The following is a 19,591-nucleotide window of genomic DNA, read 5'->3' on the forward strand; positions in this document are numbered from 1 at the left end:
ACATCATTAACCCTGCACTCTGGCATCATTTCCTGTTTCTCTAACACCTGCACTTCCTGCTGCCAGGTGACCCTAGCTGTCTGTAAAGGATACGTCCATCAGGTTCACCATCACCCTGCACGTCTCCATGCCGAAGCCGTCAGTTTTGATGTCAGTTCCTGTTGAAAGAGAAAACAGGAAGTGAAACCTGCGGCGCTCTGTGTTCAGGTAAAAGGCGTCGAATCTTCAGCTCACGTTTGGAGACGATTTTGTTCATGATGGTCCTGAGCTCCACTGCAGAGATCTCCATGTCCTGAAACACAAACACGAGCAGCCAATCAGGCGTCTGTGGGCAGCGCACCTGCACGCCGCCACGCAGCAGGTGTTAGGCTGTTTACGCGCGTGATGAGGATGAACTTACACTTCCGGCGAGTTTAGTGAAGAGGCCCCTGAACCCGGCGTCCACCTCGCTGTCTGACACCGTCTCCTGGACACAAACACCATAGCAACCGTCAGCACATCATCACTAACCTGCAGACATGGCGCAGCACTGAGGGGTCTCTAATGACGCCGACCTCAAGGGCGTTACTTCCTGTTTAAAAACCGTGAGTGTGGAGTCTGAGTGTTACTCACATCATCAAGTTTGGCACTGACGGGGTCGTCGCAGGGCCTGCGAGAGAGAAAACTGCGAGTCACACATCAGAGCGCCAACCAAACACGCAAGACCCCGAAGCCCCCACGGCCGGAGCTCAGTGCCCGACCACACCCCCCGACCACACCCCCACAGCGGCAGATTTCTTACACGGTCTCCGTCTGCTTCTCGGAGAACACCCGGATGCAGAAGTCTCCGTTCAGGTGCGGCTCGAAGGTGGACGGGACGATCAGGTACTCGCCCGGCGGCAGCTTGAAGCGAGAGCTGACCTCACGCAGGTTGATGAAGGTTTCTGACCTCGCCGTCTGAGCGTGGCTCAGGAAGAAGTTCTTATCCAGGTGTACGTCCCTCTGGCCGTGGAACTGCAGATACAGAGAGGACAGCCAATCGGGACATCAGGAGGTGTGGCCAAAGAGAGCGAAAATGTGTATCCATGTTTGAGAGCATTCTGCCTGACATCCTGACATCGCCGATGTTACCACAGGAAATATCCTGATTGTATAAAAGAACTTGAATAGAGCTTTGACCTTTGACCTGCAGGTTCAGCACTCACCTGTTGTGGAAGCTGAAATAAAACGAAGAGAAGAAGAGTTCAGAGTTTGGTCACGTGTTTGGTCTTTGAATCCTTCACATCAGATTTTCTCGGACGTTCTCACCTCGTAGATGGCGAAGCCGATGGTGTGCATGTCCTCGCCCTGTTTACGTAGCTTCCTGCGGTTCTTCTGGATAAGACCCACCACGAAGCTGCAGCCCACCTCGCCGTCGTCGGGGTCATCGTCCTCCTCGGCCAGCTTAATCACGAACTGCGGATTCGTCCAGAACGTGTCTGCAGACAGAAACATGCAGCCTGAAACCTCCTGCAGCTGCAAAGCATCACAGCGAGGAAAGCCCCGCCCCCGCCAGGTTATCCTCCACTAGCGGTTCTAGAAAACTTAAGCCCCCACAAATAATGCTCATTTCTGATTGGTTACACGGTCTCAGTGTTGCAGCAGGTTACTCACACGGGTTATTCCTGCAGCCTCCGGCAGTGGAGCCTCTCCTCCAGCCGCCGTCAAACTTGCTGACGCTCCAGTGTTTGACGGAGTCGTTCTCGATGGTGTCCGGGGTCAGAGTGCACACCTCGATACGAGAGTAGTGACGCTGGAAGTCGCTGAAGGACATCCTGGGGAGAAAGAACAGAGAAGAGCGCTTCCTGTCAGCACACCTGAGCTTCCGGCGTCAGCAGGTGTGCAGTGCGCACAGAGACTCCGCCTACCAGAACTCTCCATCTTCTGCGTTGCTGTGAGGACACTCCCCCTGCACGTAGTTCCACTCAGACGACCTGCAAAGAGCAGAACCGATCAAAGCCTCAGAGTTCTGAACCTTCTTCCTGTTAAAAGGGAGTTTTTCCTTCCTGCTGTCGCCAAGGTGCTTTCTCACATGGGGTCATGTGACTGTTGGGTGTTTCTCTGCATGTATTATTGTAGGATCTACCTTACAATATAAAGCACCTTGAGGCGACCGTTGTTGTGATGTGGTGCTGGAGTGACTCAGCATGTTTGATTGTCGTTCCACATCCTGCTTTCTTAGAACAGGTAACTGGACCGACCAATCAGGCTTCAGCACTGAAGGTACCCTGCAGGACAGGTATGTGTTTTGTTGTAACCGGTTAGGTTGCCCTACAGGTGGGGCGGGTGCGGTGACCTCCACACGCTGCTACTCTGGTTAAATGGCTTTTTCCCCAGCATCTGTTTTTGTTCATCGGTGCACTCGAGTGAAAAGACCACTCACTAAACTCTGCACAGCCAATCAGAGGCCACCTGCTAGTAACCAGGGTGACGGCAGCTGGAGTTCAGATAACTTCAGCAGGTTTACTGTCAGCTGATCTGTCGTCCTAGCCTGACTTCAGACATTTTAGCAGATACAAACTGAGCTCGAGCAGCTGGAGGCACTCTCAGGCTGAGTTGGTTACCCGTCACTCCACGGTCCCGTCCACTCCACCTGGCCCCACGGGTTCCTCATCCTCACCAGCTTCTCCTGACGCCCTCGGTAGTTCACCTGGGAATGAAAACAGTTACGTGTCACTTCCTCCTCCTTCATCTCCGTCTCATCCTCACTGCTTCTCTTTTGACGTTACCTCCACGGCGCCCGTCAGCGAGTAGGCGTGGCCTTTCACCAGCTTCTGATGAGTCACAGCTTCAGAGTCTGCGGCGCTCGTGATCTGCAGAGAGACAAGCACAGCCCATCACCACTGACCCCGAGTCCAAGGCCAACAACCCAACTCCGACCCCGGCTTTCGCCTCCTCCATCGAATAATCCCGAAACACACCTCGGAGAATCTGAGAGAACCTCACTAACTGAAGGAAAAAGATGGTTTCTCTCCACACTCACATCGATGGAGCAACCCAGCAGCGATCCAGCTTCCAGCGCCTTCTTGATGATCTGGAACAAGTTGGAAGGGGGCTTTTTGAGGTCGTAGTCCTCTGCGATGCCGCCGGTGAAGTCCTCGAAGCCCTCAGTGGTGGACCCGCCAGACAGCGCCTCGTAGCAGCCGTTCACTCTGCACACAAAGAGCACAGAATGGCATGAAGGTAGAGCCCTTTCAGAGCACCAGAAGACCAAGAGCATCCACGGCGGGGGTCAGAAGCTCCCATGCACTAACCCTGGGCGTGAATGTGAGGTTTACCCTGTAAAGCCTGTTATATCATATTGGATACATGAGTTTCTGAGACCTCCATCTCATCAACGTGATCAATACTCGACATAATTTCAACATGTTACAGACTAAACTATGTTTTTGTCCAAAATTGTTGCCAAAACTGCCGAATGTATCAAATGCGATACAAAACTATATAATAAATAAATATAAAAACATATTATACACAACATATAGCCAAAAAACATTTGTGGATTTTGTTATAAGGGTTGATAAACATCTCAGTTCCAGACAATCTGAATTTTCTGACTGTCAGAAACCCCAGGCTCCTGATTCCCAGAAGCCTTTGCCCTGGTCCTGCTCCTCTCCCTTTGGTTGAGGCGGGTCTTACTTGGCGTAGGCTTTCTCCAACAAGGCGCTCCAAAACTCCCTCCCCTCGGCCGAGTGCACAAACATCAGCTCGCCGTCTTTGACCGGCAGCCGGTCGTCGATCACCACGTCCACCCACTCACCGAACTGCCAGAACTGCGGAGGGACAGCAGAGGACAGAATGTCAGGCTTTTACTTTAAAAGTCTCTGTGAATTTGCAACCTATCACTGCATTGTGGGCGGGTCTAATGGTCAGGGCCCACCCACTTCAATAACAGCTGTGAGAATATTTTTAGGTTTCAGTTTTTAAGCAAACAAAAGGCTGAACGTGTTTTCATTTCTGTAAAAGTAAAAATAACATTTATGAACTTATCGCAGGTGAATTCTGACCAATCACAGCAGCCCATTTCTCACGGACCAGTAACAGTGAGACCCGAGCGGCGTGATGCTTCAGAGTAGGGCTGAAGGTCAGGTGCTCCAAACCAACCTCAGACTCAAACGCTAGAACGGGCGTTTCCCCGCAGCACGCCGTGTAGAGAGACAGAAAGGCATGAAAAACAGATGGTTTCATGCATCGGTCAGAACACTGCGCTGAAAACACCTCACACAGGTCGAGTTACAGGAAAAGCAGAAAGATAAGGTTATTGCGCCGTCCTCCTTCAGAGGTCGCTCTGTATCTGCGAGGTCATTGGTCGCTTGTGTTTCTGCTGGATTCTCTCTCTCGGGGTTTAACGACCCACACTCAGTGAGTCCTCGCACACAGCAGGAATAACACACTCACGCAGTATTGTTTCTGCAGGGCGTGCCCCCGTCATAAACAGAAGCTTCAGCAACAAAAGCATAACTCTCAGTGTATAAAAGGCCCCAAAGTTCATATAATAGTTTTACTGGTGTTTATAAGTTTATATAAGTTCATGTAATGTTCCATCTTCTGTCAGTTTGGGCCAGCCCACCTTCTAGTGACATCATCCGGTTAGTAAGGTGGGCAGTTTAATGGCGGCTGAGCAGTGTTAGTCCGGAGGGGGTGCACTGATTCCTGGGGCATGTTAGGTGTGCGTAAATGACAAGTAAGTAGTGACCTGTGTCGTATTTTGCCTTTGTTGTGTCAGTACTGTAGTATGTTACCATTTAGGAGCTAATGTAGTGCATAGTTGGAGCGGTAGGCCACGCATGCAACGCGTGAGTTCACCCTCATTTCATATGCTAATTTATGTTATTAGCTTGGCCCGGTTTAGCTTGTTGACGCATGTACGGTCGCTCGTATGTCCATAATGTCATTCCTGTGTTATCAGACCTTCTCTATATGTTGTATGTGACGCTTGTGATTGTTTACTTTGAAGTAGCGGAGTTTGTAGCGAACAATTAGGTACGTGGATTAATAAAATAGCGAACGTAGTATAACCGGAAGTATGGCGTCCCGCTTGCCCTTCACAATAAGAGCATTATAGCGGAATATAATGGGGGGCGCTTTTATTTTGTATAACTACCGGAAGTAGTTCACATGTACTGACGGTTGCTTAACCTCGCACTAATGCTATTTAGTTGCATAGTGTGAGCAGTTTGAAGTGTATTATATTTTTCTGATCTTTATATTTGATTATGTTAACTATGTTGTATTATGTTTATATTTGAGTATTTGACTTTTCCATTCTCTTTATTTATTGTTATTTCCCTTGTTTATTTCCTTTGTAGGAAACCACACACACACACACCCAGACATACACTTATGTACACCCGCTGTGTTTACAGCCCCAGAAATTAAGTGGTGACAATAAAGTGCCTCAAACGGAACCTCAAGCTCTCTCCTTCTTCCGTGCTCTGGGCAATTTGGCCTTAAGTGGTGTTCTGGCCGACACACCGGGGTGACCGTAGTGCTCAAAGACTGAATCAGTGCCACAGCCGTGCCTGTCTTTGATCTCCACTACATTAATTGGTCCTTCGAGCCGGAGGCGCTAGGTTCGCCTCAGAGATGGAACCAGGCCCAGAGTACGAGGCTCGTGGCGCACGCCCCAAACGACATGCTCGCCCACCTGTGCGCTACGCAGATTATGAGGTGGAGTACCCAGGCTACATTAGCCATGCATATAGAGAGGATGTAGAGCTCAGACACCAAGAGGACAAGGCCAGGATGACCTCCCTCGCTTCCCCCTTTAGCTGCAACCTAGCCAGCCCTCAGTGGAGGCGGGATGCTATTCTCCATGAGACGGCCTCGCGCTATGGAGCTCAGAGCCAACAGCACATTCAGGAGAATCAGCTAGCCCCCCAGCTGTATCCAGAGAGATGGCATGGGGAACAAGCCTATGATCACTCTACTCCTCTACCCTTCGTGCTCCCCTATACACATCCAAATAAGGAAGTAAGTGCAGAGTTAGAGGATATCCGTCAGGAGCGCCACCTCATCCAGCAGAGCCAGCAACGTATGTCATCAGATCTGGTCGAACTCAAGGCACTGCGGGCAGAAATGAGACAGTTAGTGGAAGCTGTCCAGAGCATGCAGGGCCCATCTTCTCTCCAAACCAGTAAGTCAATGCAGTCACCGCTACCGGGTGATGCACCAGAGATTGAGGAGGATGATGACTGGCCTGCCCCACCACCGTGGCCAGATCCAATTGAGGAAGCGCCACTGCCTAGTGACCCACCAGTGTTGAACCCCCATCGCCAAGATGCATGTATGTTTCCAGCCATTAAGACAGAGGCAATGGCAATCCCACCTGCTAATATGGTCGTGGACCACCCAGGACAGAGTCTGTCATCAGATCCTCCACCAGCTCTCAGGTTTCCAGATAAAGCCTCCCATAATTCACCTCCCTGGTTCAAGCCGGTTCATCTCCCACCTCGCCCAGGCAGTTTCCCACTGGGTGGGTCCAAGCATCCGCGCGCCGCCTATGGGGACAGTAAGACTGAGCATGGCTGTAATCCAGCATCCCCTGAGCAGCAGTTCAATCTGTCCTCTCCACAGCCACTGCCGGACAGACCGAATCCGGGCAGGACTCCTATCACCTCAGAGACAGTTTACCGTGGTCCCCGCCCAACAATCCCCAACTTCTCCAGTCGAGACCCTAGTGAGTTTGCTAGGCTTAAGATGGCATTGGGGAATCTTCTACCTGAGGACACGACTGAGCTGTTCAAGTATCAAGTGTTGGTTGATCACCTGCACTTAGAGGAGGCCAGATTAATAGCCGATGCTTACCTCAACTCTGCCACACCCTTCACTGATACGATGGAGGCCCTCAATGACAAATTCGGCCAACCACATCAGATAGTGCTGAGGCGTATTGCTGCGATGATGGACTCACCTGACATCAGACGTGGAGACGTCTCGGCATTTGAGAGATTTGCCCTCCAGATACAGTCACTGGTGGGGATGTTAAGGACACTAGGCCCAGAAGGAGAAGTGGAACTACACTGTGGTTCACATGTTGCTCGTCTGCTTAGTAAACTACCCCCCGAGCAGAGAGCGGAGTTCCGCCGCTGCATGTTCCAACAAGGTGTGAGGATGCATACCTTGGCAGATCTCGCAGGGTGGCTCAAGTATGAGTCCTGGTGCCAAGACTCTGAAGGGCAGCTAGCAGTGAAAGGGACAAAGGAGAAACAGTGGCCCAGGCCTGAGGTGCGCCAGGGTAGGAGATCCATCACAGTCCTTCATGGTGCAAAGGAGGTAATGACGAACCCACAGGCTTTGAGGCCAGGTGGTGTGGCCAGTAAGAACAAGCCATACTGTCCATTCTGTAACACGGAAGAGCACTATCTTAGTCAGTGCACAATGGTATCCAAGTTGACAAAGGACCAGCTAACAGAGTGGATAAAGAGTAACAAGAGGTGCTGGCGCTGTGCACGGTCACACCAGGCAGCCCAGTGCAATCTGAGGAAGACTTGCAGCCTCTGCCAAGGGAAGCACCTGCAGGTACTGCATGATGTCAATGTTAGAACACCTAAAGGGTCACTAACAACAGCGGTGGTGAGCGGTGACTCGAAGGCAGCAACCGACGTCCTGTATCTAGACAGACCCACTGAAGGCTGCAAAGTCCTTCTAAAGATTGTCAAAGTCTGCATTCATTATGGCAAGCGAACAATCAGCACTTATGCTGTACTGGATGACGGGTCAGAGAGGACAATGCTTCTGCCGGAGGCTGCCGAGAAGTTAGGCATGCAAGGGATCGCAGAGGACGTCCCACTGCGCACGATTAGGCAGGACGTGCAGACTCTCAGAGGTGAGTCAGTGTCGTTCTCTGTTTCTTCTCCATCAAGGCCCAGGACCAGGTTCAAGATTGCTGGGGCCTTCACTGCTGCACGCATCGGACTTGCAGGCCACACTTATCCCATGGAGCAACTCAGGGAAAGGTACAAGCACCTGATTGGTCTTCCGATCCACACCTTGTTAAATGTGAAACCTTTGCTACTCATTGGCAGTGACCATCCCCATCTGGTTACCCCCGTTGAACCAGTCAGGCTGGGACCTCCAGGAGGGCCTGCTGCTATTCGTACCAGGCTAGGTTGGGCGCTACAAGGGCCAGCAAGTATAGTTGGCCAGCTTACCCAACCGCAGCAGTGCTTGCTGACTTCTGTTGCACCTCAGGTCAGTGAGTTAATGAAACATGTGGAGAAACTGTGGCAGGTCGACATCGTTCCATTCCGAAACGAGAAGCTTGTTACTCGTTCAAGGCAAGACCAAGAGGCCATATGCATTCTGGAGACCAGAACTGTCCGAACAGAGGTTGAAGGCATACGTCGCTATGCCACCCCACTGCTTCGCCGGAAGGGGATGCCTCTACTGCAGGCAACTAAAGACGCCGTCATGCCAAGTCTACGGGGTGTAGAGAGAAGGCTGGCCAAAGACCCAGAACGAGCTGAGGCCTACAAAGTGGAGATGGAGAAGCTTATCAAGGCTGGCTCCATCATTAAGTGTGGCTCTGGGACACCTGTGACAGAAGGTCAGGAGGCGTGGTACATCCCTCATCACATGGTGAGCCATAATGGCAAGAACCGATTGGTTTTCAACTGCTCATTTCAGTACAGAGGACAGAACTTGAACGACTACCTGCTGCCTGGGCCCACCTTAGGTGCGTCGCTTCTGGGAGTCCTATTGCGCTTCAGAGAGCATGCAGTTGCAGTGAGTGGGGACATTAAAGGCATGTTCCACCAGGTTCATCTCTTACCAGAAGATCGTGCCCTGCTCAGATTCGTCTGGCGAGACATCAGCGACGAGAGCCCTCCAGCAGTCTACGAGTGGCGGGTGCTCCCGTTCGGAACCACGTGTAGCCCCTGCTGTGCCACATTTGCCCTGCAGCGTCATGTCATGGATAACAGCCAGCCAGATGATGACGTGAGACTCTCGGTCGAAAGGTGTTTTTATGTGGACAACTGCCTTCAGAGTTTCCCCACCGTGGAAGAGGCAAGGAAACTTGTCGACAGTTTACGGGCCATCCTAGCCTCAGCAGGTTTCGACCTACGTCAGTGGGCCAGCAATGAACGTGACGTCATCAGTCACTTACCACAAGAGAGCTGCTCCGCTAGTGTGGAACTATGGCTGGCCCAGAACAAGGTAGATACCCCAGAATCTACCCTGGGATTGAGCTGGCTATTCCACACAGATGTCTTAGGCTACAAGCATCGTCAAGTTCCATATGCAGTCCCCACGATGCGCAATATCTACAAGGTCTTGGCCAGCCAGTACGACCCCCTAGGGTTCATCTTACCCTACACAACCAGAGCGAAGGTAATCATCCGCCATCTTTGGGACAAGCAAAGGGGTTGGGATGACCCACACCTACCTCAGGAGCTTATGCAGCAGTGGACAGCCTGGGAGGAAGAGCTGCAATTTCTACCTGAAATTACTCTTCCCCGACCATATGTGCCTAAGGAAGTGGACCCCTTCAGCTGTCAGAGAGAGGTGCACATATTTTGTGATGCCTCTGAAGAAGCTTATGGCTCAGTAGCTTACCTCCGGACCACTGGCAGAAATGGTGAAGTGCATCTGTCATTCTTGGTGGCCCGTTCCAGGGTTGCCCCTAAGCGGTTCCACTCCATGCCCCGATTGGAGCTCTGTGCTGCACTCACTGGGGCACAGCTCTCACAAGTGCTGGAAAGGGAGCTCACCCTTAGAATCGACCAGACGGTCCTATGGTCCGATTCTACAACAGTGCTGACCTGGCTGAGGTCTGAATCCTGCCGATTTAAGGTCTTCGTGGGCACTCGTGTAGCTGAGATACAAGAGCTGACAGACAGGCACTCCTGGAGATACGTCGACTCTGGAAGGAATCCAGCCGACGATGTGACACGTGGGAAGAAGTTGAAGGAGCTCGCTGTACCAAATAGATGGAGCCAAGGACCATCCTTTCTCCTGCGCAGTCCAGACTCCTGGCCAGAGGATCTCACGGTTGACCAAGCAGGAGATGCCTCGGAGCTGCGCAAAGCTGTGTTCTGTGGGACCACAGCAACTACTCCGTCAGGTCAGCCAACTTCAGATTTGAGCCGCTACAAAACCTGGAGTGAGATGTTAGAGGTTACAGCGCGGGAGCTACATGGGGCGGCCCAACCAGATGGTCATCCCACTGTTGAGGACTATCGCAAGGCGGAGAGGCTGATCCTACAGAGGGCCCAGATGGATAGTTTCCTGGAGGAGTACAACCTGTTGAAAGTCGGTAAGCCAGTTCCCAGGAGCAGTCGTCTTCTCTCTCTGTCACCCGAAGTGGATGAGACCAGACAGCTCATTTGTGTTGGAGGACGACTTCGTCGATCTGAAGATTTGGCTCTGGAGACACTCCATCCGATTATCTTAGACCCAAGCCACCCAGTGACCAAACTCCTGATCCAAGACTTTGATCGCCGCCTCCATCATCCTGGCCCGGAGCGGGTGTTCGCAGAACTTCGGCGCTCCTACTGGATTCTGCGAGGGCGTGAAGCTGTCCGGCGCTACCAACACCTCTGTGCTGATTGTCAAAGGTGGAGAGCTAGACCTACAGTGCCAAGGATGGCAGACCTGCCAGCAGCCCGGCTACGTCTATATAAACCGGCTTTCTACTCTACGGGAATGGACTGTTTCGGGCCGTTTGAGGTCAAGGTTGGTCGGCGTATTGAGAAGAGATGGGGAATCATATTCAAGTGCCTCACCACCAGGGCAGTCCACTTGGATGTTCTTAACACCATTGATGCAGATGCATTCCTGATGGCTCTTCGGCGATTTGTCGCCCGTAGAGGAACACCTGCCGAGTTGTTTTCAGACCAGGGGACCAACTTCAGGGGAGGTGAGAGGGAGCTGCGTGAGACCTTTCTGAAGATGGCCCCGGAACTACAACAGCTTCTAGCACCCCAGAGGATCAGCTTCCGCTTTAATCCTCCAGGTGCCCCACACTTTGGGGGAGCATGGGAAAGGGAGATCCGGTCGGTTAAGTATGCCCTCTATGCCACCGTTGGTGCTCAGTCAGTTCCAGAAGAAGTGCTTCGCACTGTACTCACCGAAGTGGAAGGGATACTCAATAGTAAGCCCCTGGGGTATGTGTCTTCCGATGCCAGAGATGCAGATCCGGTGACTCCTAATGTTCTTCTGATGGGGCGGCCGGATGGATCGCTACCTCAGGTAGTATACCCAGAGAGTGAGCTCCTCAGTCGCCGTCGCTGGAAGCACTCCCAGGTTTTGGCTGACCATTTCTGGTCACGTTTCATTCGTCAGTACATTCCCAGTCTGCAGACTCGCCAGAAGTGGCAAACAACGGCAGCTGATTTGGCTGAGGACTCTGTGGTGATGATCGCTGATCCACAGCTTCCCAGGGCTCTCTGGCCGGTGGGGAGGGTGATTAAAACTCATCCTAGCCCTGATGGACGCATCAGGTCAGCTGACGTGAAGGTGAAGGAGAGAGTCTACACTCGGCCAGTTGCCAGACTGGTTGTCCTCCCTGCGCTGCCCTCTGGAGAAGATGAGGACAGCTCTGCGTCGAACTCACCACAACCCTAGAACTTTGTTGCCTTATTGATGAGCAAATGTCTTACATACATTTGGGGGCGGCTGTATAAAAGGCCCCAAAGTTCATATAATAGTTTTACTGGTGTTTATAAGTTTATATAAGTTCATGTAATGTTCCATCTTCTGTCAGTTTGGGCCAGCCCACCTTCTAGTGACATCATCCGGTTAGTAAGGTGGGCAGTTTAATGGCGGCTGAGCAGTGTTAGTCCGGAGGGGGTGCACTGATTCCTGGGGCATGTTAGGTGTGCGTAAATGACAAGTAAGTAGTGACCTGTGTCGTATTTTGCCTTTGTTGTGTCAGTACTGTAGTATGTTACCATTTAGGAGCTAATGTAGTGCATAGTTGGAGCGGTAGGCCACGCATGCAACGCGTGAGTTCACCCTCATTTCATATGCTAATTTATGTTATTAGCTTGGCCCGGTTTAGCTTGTTGACGCATGTACGGTCGCTCGTATGTCCATAATGTCATTCCTGTGTTATCAGACCTTCTCTATATGTTGTATGTGACGCTTGTGATTGTTTACTTTGAAGTAGCGGAGTTTGTAGCGAACAATTAGGTACGTGGATTAATAAAATAGCGAACGTAGTATAACCGGAAGTATGGCGTCCCGCTTGCCCTTCACAATAAGAGCATTATAGCGGAATATAATGGGGGGCGCTTTTATTTTGTATAACTACCGGAAGTAGTTCACATGTACTGACGGTTGCTTAACCTCGCACTAATGCTATTTAGTTGCATAGTGTGAGCAGTTTGAAGTGTATTATATTTTTCTGATCTTTATATTTGATTATGTTAACTATGTTGTATTATGTTTATATTTGAGTATTTGACTTTTCCATTCTCTTTATTTATTGTTATTTCCCTTGTTTATTTCCTTTGTAGGAAACCACACACACACACACCCAGACATACACTTATGTACACCCGCTGTGTTTACAGCCCCAGAAATTAAGTGGTGACAATAAAGTGCCTCAAACGGAACCTCAAGCTCTCTCCTTCTTCCGTGCTCTGGGCAATTTGGCCTTAAGTGGTGTTCTGGCCGACACACCGGGGTGACCGTAGTGCTCAAAGACTGAATCAGTGCCACAGCCGTGCCTGTCTTTGATCTCCACTACACTCAGTAATTACAAGGCCCCGCCCAGCTCGCTGCCGTGCCCGGCATGAAGCACTAACACATAAACTCCCACGTGAGTGGAAAGCTTGGTGGAGCGTGAGGCGTGACAAACATGGCTGCTGGCGTTGTTGTGAGAGCCGCAGCTTTCTGCCGATTGCCGCCGGCCGCTGACGCAGCTCCACAGGGTCCAGCTTTACGTCAGCGAGGCCTGACAACATCAACCTGTACAGGTGTTTCACAGAATCACACATTAGTTACCTGGAAGTGGAAGATGCCGGCGTAGCTGTCCCCAAAGTCCTGGTCCGTGGGAACAACTCTGGCCATCACATATTCATTCAGGGTCAGAGAGGCGATGGCCGCCAGCAGCCAGCAGTCACCTGGACAGACAGGAAACACTCAGTCAGCGCCCACTCCTCAGCACTGCCCCCTGCAGGCCTTACTTCCTGTTACAACTAAAACACTCATAAATATGTTTTACACCTGATTGGCCCTTATGACATCCTCCGCACTAAAGCCATGATCGCCTCTTTCACTGGGTTTTAATCAAACGTGTTGCATCTGTGGTGCTCGCGGTCAAAGGTGACCGCCACAGGAAATGACAGCTGGAGGGCCAAGCAGTCATTGGGTCATTTCAGGAAATGGTTATATTTAGACAAGTACTATCTCACACACACACCTGCTAATCAGTAACAAACAATCATAAGCCTTCGTCATACAGTAACCTCACAGCAGCCAGGTTAGTGGTCACATGGCATCATTAAAGACGCTGCAGAAACAGGGTCCAGAGATCCAGCTCGGGTCAAGCTAGCAGCTACTGTGTCACCATCCACCTGTCGGTCAAAGAGGCCGCGCCCCCTAATCCATTATAAAATCATTGTGGCGGGGGCGTGGTCTGCTGGCCTGCTGCAGAGGAGGGGTGACACAGTGACTTGTACAGGACTGTTTTATTGAGTGAGATGTGTCTTATCTGTGTCCGCAGTGAGAAGGAGCAGGTGATGCTGGGAGAGAGTCGGAGTGGCTGCATCCGAGGCGGGCGCCAAAAACCGCAGATTATTTCTCAATAAAAGACAGTCTAAGCATTAACCAGTCGTGTGCGCGTGTCCTGTGTTACAGTCATGCTCCCCCAGTTGCTGACATTCTGCACACACCATTACACACTCACTACAAATACAGGACTCGACACAGTCACTTTAACCACTTTAAATCCTCATTGCACAGCTTTTACACAACTGTAAATACGAAACAGCCGTCTTACATTCTCTAATATTGAATACTTTAGTATTTTGTTATTTTTATTATTATTTTTATTTTCTTCTTTAATATAACTGCACACTTCTATATGTTCATGTAAAGCTGAGGAGCACGAGCCAACAAATTTCATTACGGGTAAATGTTGCTATGCTGTTTATCTGCATATGACAATAAAATCTGAAACTTGAAACTTGCTATGAAGGATGAAACTACCTACAGAGATCGATCAGTTTGAGTATCAGGCTGTAAACATGTTTGTTTTAACATGGGAGTCTATGGGCACTGACTCACTGCTGCCACCGCTGGACGTCAGAGGAACTGCAGCTCTGGAGTGGCTGGTTAGTGCTGCCCCCTACAGGCTGCACAGACGCTAATGAGATTAGCGTGCAGTTTAACCCTGAAAATATGCCCAGCTCTGATTGGTGCACACCGTTACAGGTCACACTTTTCTAACAGAGCCCGGAGAAAAAAAACACGCTGCCACAGGTATTCATCATCATCATCATCACATGTTCAGACAGACGCTCTGCTTCCTGTCATGCAAAAGCAAGAAAAACCTCAGCTCACACTTTAATTATTCGCTCGACCGCCGTGACGCCTAGGGAGGAACTCAGACAGCGCCGCAGGAAGTGAGTGCAGCGAAAGAAGCCTGTGACCACAAACATCCAGAGACAGAGCTCCGCCTCTAATCGCAGCTCAGCGTTACACAACAGTGCTCTGGGGTTTCACCGAGGCACGAACATGACTCATCCACCACCACACAGGCACTGGGTTTGTGTCCCTGTGAGGACCGCCGGGCTGCAGGCACGCTCACACCTGGATCAGGTCCACATCTGGATCAGGGTCCACATGGAACCAGACTCAATTTCAGGCTGTGAGTCATGTGACAGCAGGATGTCCTCAAAGAGTTGCAAACACAGGCGTGTGTGAGTGTGTGTGTGAGGGTGTGTCCTCATTGGCTGACAGCTCATGCCCCTCGCTCTCTCTCTAACAATGGCTGGTAGCCTTTTCCTGTCTGCTGCTTCCTGTTCAGCCAATCAGGGACCAGCGTGGCAGAGCCGCTCAGCTGCTTCTCATTAAAATAAAAGTTCTTCAGCAATTTGATGGAGAGGGGGCATGTGACCCCCCCCCCCCCAACTGTGAGCCTGAGACTTTAAAGCCTGTGATCATGTGACCACAGAGATACTATCTTTGTGTGTGTGTGTGTGTGTGTGTGTGTGTGTGTGTGTGTGTGTGTGGCATGAAGGAGATTAGACTGAACCAGCTGAGAGCATTGTCATGGCAACTTTGTTTTCTTTCTGCCTTTTAAGGTGGAAATGATTCTGCAGCCTCTGTCTGTGCGACAACGACGGCCTGAGGCAGAATGACATGTTATTAAATGTGTTATTAACATGTTTATTAACATGTTTAATAAAATAAACATGTCATTAAACAGGTTTATTAACATGTTAATAAACCTGTTAATGTTTATGTTAATAAACATGTTTAATAACATGTTTATTAACATTATTGGGGGTGGCTGTAGCTCAGGTGGCAGAGCAGGTCAGCCACTAATCAGAAGGTCGGTGGTTCAATCCCAGGCTGCCTCCTGGCTGCATGCCAACATGATATTAAACGGGTTTATTAACATGTTATTAAACGGGTTTATTAACATGATATTAAACGGGTTTATTAACATGTTATTAAACGGGTTTATTAACATGATATTAAACAGGTTTATTAACATGTTATTAAACGGGTTTATTAACATGTTATTAAACGGGTTTATTAACATGATATTAAACAGGTTTATTAACATGTTATTAAACGGGTTTATTAACATGTTATTAAACAGGTTTATTAACATGTTAATAAGCTTGTTATTAAACATGTAAGAACCCATATTGAGTAATAAATAGCGAGAGCTGTACAACACACTTTATTCTTTCGTTATGACACCCTGTGACATCACGAGGACGTCAGAACATCCTGACGTCATCACATCATAATAAAATGTCATAAACCATGAAAGAGCGTGACAGCGCGGCAGTCGGGGAGATGCGCTCTGGTTTGTTTGTGGAATAAATAAAGTTTGAAATGAAAAGCGCAGCGCTTTACTGAGTAAAGGGCTGTTGCTGAGGTCTCCATGACGACGAAATGGGGTCAGAATCGATCAGCTGACCATTTCACAGATCCTTTTATGGCTGAAAGCTCTGTGGCCTCTGACCTCTGTGCAGTCTGATTCAAAATGAGAATTCAGCTGACTGAAGCTGTGAGTGATGTCACACCAGCACTGCTCTCGGATTGGTTTTCGTTAAATCGGCTCAATGAGTTTGAACGCTCAGGAGGCGTGGCAGCCAGCACAGACCGGGTGAGATGTGCTCAGAGACAGTAGGAAACTCACCCAGTGCGCCCTGGCAGATATCAGTCCTGGTGGCCCCGCCCACGATGAACTCCGGTTTAGAGACGAGCTCCTGGAAGACAAACCAGAGACAGTGTTAATGATGCTGGTCAGGGCCACGCCCACTCAGAGTGGGGAACACAGAGCTGCTGGGGTGTGTGTCCAGATTCAGATTGCTCCTCAGACTGAATCTGCTCCCAACACACGCACGCACACCATCACTTGAAGCTCTCAGGTTAACCTCAGCTCCTCCACCTGAAACAGCTGGTCGGACTCACTGTCTGCGTGCACGCCCACCGCTCCCTCACTGCTATTCCTCCCGCAGCAGCAAGCACTGACTCATCAGGGAGTGACTCAGTGCGCATGCTTAAGATTGAAGGGACGCATTTTATGAAACGGAGCAGAGATTCACCAAAACTCCTCTCTGCTCCTTCATGTCCCTGCCGGAGGCCTGCTCCTCTCACAGGTCTGTGAGATTATCATCTGTGAAAATCTCTCTGGGTACCAAACAGTGTGTTTTTCCATCAGGCACAACCACCCCTCCCCCCCCCCCCGGTCCCGGTTCTCACCGTGGGCCTCTTCCAGCTGACTCCGCGGACCTTGTAGGAGCTCGGGCCCAGCTCGTTGAAGCCCAGAGACTCGGGCGCGGCGGGGAACGTCGGGTCGCAGAAGAGCTTGCCCGCGGAACGGCACTGGGCGCGCAGCGCGTTGAAGTTCTGGTTCAGGTACGGGACCGCGTTCGCGTTGGTGCCAAAGCCCGCGGACAGAGCGCGCTTCTTGGCCAGAGTGGACGCAACGCCGGACATGATGAAGAGGAGGAGAGGAGGAAGATCACACGGCTGTAAACTCCAACAACTTCAGCTGCTCAAAGTTTTCCCCACGCAGACCGCGCCCCGAACCAGAGGAGGAGCCACAGCCTCTGCCAGCCTCCACCCACCTCCAACCGCTCAGACGTACACCTCCCTCTGAGCAGGGAAACACAGCACGCGACGTGTTTACTGTATTTAAGACATCATATCACGCACACACACAGACCCACGCACACTTACCACCATCATTATCAGTGCTCTGCTGCCCCGCCCATTCTGATCACCTTCAGTTTTACAGAGCACCCAATCACAACAACAGTCGCCTCAAGGCGCTTTATATTGTACAGTAGAGCCCACAATAATAGATACAGAGAAAACCCAACAATCATATGAGCCCCTATGAGCACTTTGGACAGTGGGAAGGAAAAACTCCCTTTGAACAGGAAGAAACCTCCAGCAGAACCAGGCTCAGGGAGGGCATGACCGGGAGCAGCCCTGGAACAGTGCGACTTCCTCTCACCTGTCTTTCAAAGAAACATGAAGAGCGCCCCCTGCAGGCAAACAACTCATTTTAATTGATCCTAATAATCAGTAAATATCATGTTATTTGATTATTGTTATTGATTTCTGCACCATCCACAGCAAATATGATGCAAATCATGTTCAGCAAAGCATCTCCATCCTCCGCTGATCCAGCCGCTCAGGTTATACAGGTGTTGATCAGAGTGGAAATGCCGTGATTGGTCAGAATCAGCCCGAGATACATTCATAAAACACAAACCCCTGTCACAGGTGCTGTTGGTCTCCTGTTTCTATGGCAATTTCTCCCAATCAGCTGTTTGTCAAACGTTTTGATGCTCTGGTGTAATAATGTGTGTGATTGAATGCATTATCATCATGCGACGATAGCCACCTGTGCTTTCAAGTTCAAGTTTTATTTGCTGTGTCCAAGTAACATAGATACATCTGTCAAATCAGCATACACTGTGAGATTGCCATACCTGTATCATCAAACGACACAATGAAATTCTTCAGCTCAGAGCGCCTCAGCATTGCACATGAAGTAACACTTTGAGACAAGACGTATATCAATAAACATGTACAGCGTGCCCAGTGATTGTGCAACATACTGTCTGATGTCTTAGCAGTTCAGCAGGTTGATGGCTTGAGGGTGTCGCCATGGAGATGGCGTCAGGCAAAACTACAAAAACGTGTCCGAATTTCAAAGAGAAGAAGAAACGACAGGAGAAGAAAAGCAAAGAGAGAACGAGAAGAGAGCCCTGTCGGTCACATCTGTGCGAATTCATGTGGAGGAAACAGGAAGCGCGTCTGTGTGTTACTGCGTTGTCATGGCGTCAGGTCTCTTTCCTGTTTTATATTTGAGAAAAGCTTTAATACGTAGAAGGTTTTTATGTTCCCGAGCCTCTGAAGCTGAGCTCATGTGTTTGTTTAAGCAGTGCTAAGATACTAACCCTGTTATTAATAACAATAATAAACCCACCACCAGTAAACACACTTCATCCAGATTCAGTCCGCTTTCATTTACACAGCTCTCACTGCTTCACGCTGGAGCAATTTGGCAACAGTGGAAAGGAAGAACGACCTTTTAACAGGAAGAGCCCTCTAACAGATCCAGGATCAGCATGAAGAGCGTGAGCAGGCTTGCGCAGCGGCCCGCCTCTCTCTGTTGCGTGCCAAGCGTTTGCTGTTTTTTGGGCGTCTTATCAAAGAGCCGTTTAGACTGAGCGGCTCAGACATCAGAGAGAAAACAAACGAGCTGCTGTTTGAAGAAAGAGGCTCCGGCCGTTAAACATTAATGAGATAACAAGCAGCCGAGCTGCTCCATCTGCTGCACAGGTGAGAACAGGGCTTCAGTTCAGCTGCTGTCTTTCAACAGCGTGCAGAGTAAGGATCGCGTGACGATGTGAGCTGACGCTTCTCAGTGACATCAGTTCTGAGCAGGAATTTAAAATAACGCGTAAAATAAAAACAGGTGACAGGAGCCGTTTCTGCTCGGTCTGAGTCACTCCTCGGGCTTCTGCACGAGAAAAATTTCACATCAGTCGATGTTTGATGACCCTCGTCATCAGCTCCATGCTTCCCTCCATCAGAACCGGGCTTCGTCACAGCAGACTGAACGTCATCGTCACCTCTTAGCCGATCGATAGAAACACTGCTGCGGTTCGTAATGATTGTTATCATCGCTAATCATGTCTCGTCCAATCAGGAGCTGTGTTCTGATCCTCGCTTCATCGCTGACGGAGCCTGAAGAACAGACGTCTGTCAGGGAGATATTAATGTACAGAATTCACCTGCTTGCTGCTACTACTGCACATTCACCCAGTGTATGTACTATATGTGTGTGTGTGTGTGTGTGTGTGTGTGTGTGTGTGTGTGTGTGTGTGTGTGTGTGTATATATATATATATATATATATATAT

At 50.1% G+C, this 19,591-nt stretch overlaps 2 protein-coding genes, 1 long non-coding RNA gene and 1 pseudogene across 4 annotated transcripts in view; 3 read left to right on the plus strand and 1 right to left on the minus strand.

The window, feature by feature from the left end:
- LOC146573444 (uncharacterized) overlaps positions 1–14,341 on the plus strand; it is a 22,093-nt gene extending 7,752 nt beyond the window's left edge. Inside the window, exon 3 of the long non-coding RNA XR_014892831.1 lies at positions 13,691–14,341. This is a non-coding gene — a long non-coding RNA (uncharacterized LOC146573444). The remainder of the gene's footprint in view (positions 1–13,690) is intronic.
- The window catches only part of LOC146573446 (calpain-2 catalytic subunit-like), a 20,446-nt gene extending 3,205 nt beyond the window's left edge, over positions 1–17,241 (minus strand). The window contains exons 1-16 of the mRNA XM_085278322.1: positions 16,912–17,241; positions 16,346–16,415; positions 12,970–13,088; positions 3,658–3,791; positions 3,002–3,170; positions 2,748–2,831; positions 2,583–2,668; positions 1,887–1,952; positions 1,633–1,793; positions 1,288–1,457; positions 1,185–1,196; positions 782–993; positions 613–649; positions 401–466; positions 235–292; positions 94–158 (exon numbers count right to left, since the gene is read on the minus strand). Of these exons, the coding sequence (XP_085134448.1) occupies positions 94–158; positions 235–292; positions 401–466; positions 613–649; positions 782–993; positions 1,185–1,196; positions 1,288–1,457; positions 1,633–1,793; positions 1,887–1,952; positions 2,583–2,668; positions 2,748–2,831; positions 3,002–3,170; positions 3,658–3,791; positions 12,970–13,088; positions 16,346–16,415; positions 16,912–17,148 (1,746 nt within the window). The 5' untranslated portion in view covers positions 17,149–17,241. The remainder of the gene's footprint in view (positions 1–93; positions 159–234; positions 293–400; positions 467–612; positions 650–781; positions 994–1,184; positions 1,197–1,287; positions 1,458–1,632; positions 1,794–1,886; positions 1,953–2,582; positions 2,669–2,747; positions 2,832–3,001; positions 3,171–3,657; positions 3,792–12,969; positions 13,089–16,345; positions 16,416–16,911) is intronic.
- LOC146573447 (uncharacterized) lies at positions 4,369–12,976 on the plus strand. Of its 2 annotated transcripts, none has more exons than XR_014892829.1 (2): positions 4,369–11,854; positions 12,480–12,976. XR_014892829.1 is itself a non-coding variant. In XM_085278303.1 (2 exons), exon 2 carries the CDS (start codon positions 5,605–5,607, stop codon positions 11,584–11,586), a length of 5,982 nt encoding a protein of 1,993 aa, XP_085134429.1. In that variant the 5' UTR covers positions 4,369–4,702; positions 5,328–5,604; the 3' UTR covers positions 11,587–12,976. The 2 variants fall into 2 exon arrangements, 1 of the variants encoding a protein (XP_085134429.1); XM_085278303.1 differs by having other exon boundaries at positions 4,369–4,702; positions 5,328–12,976.
- A 2,098-nt stretch (positions 17,242–19,339) lies between the features above and the next one.
- The window catches only part of LOC146573448 (calpain-1 catalytic subunit-like), a 35,402-nt pseudogene continuing 35,150 nt past the window's right edge, over positions 19,340–19,591 (plus strand).

The sequence above is a fragment of the Mchenga conophoros genome, linkage group LG6 (genome assembly GCF_057382185.1).
Source record: "Mchenga conophoros isolate Kocher_MC1m ecotype Shallow Benthic linkage group LG6, M_conophoros_male_GT1.1, whole genome shotgun sequence".
Lineage (NCBI taxonomy): Eukaryota > Metazoa > Chordata > Actinopteri > Cichliformes > Cichlidae > Mchenga > Mchenga conophoros.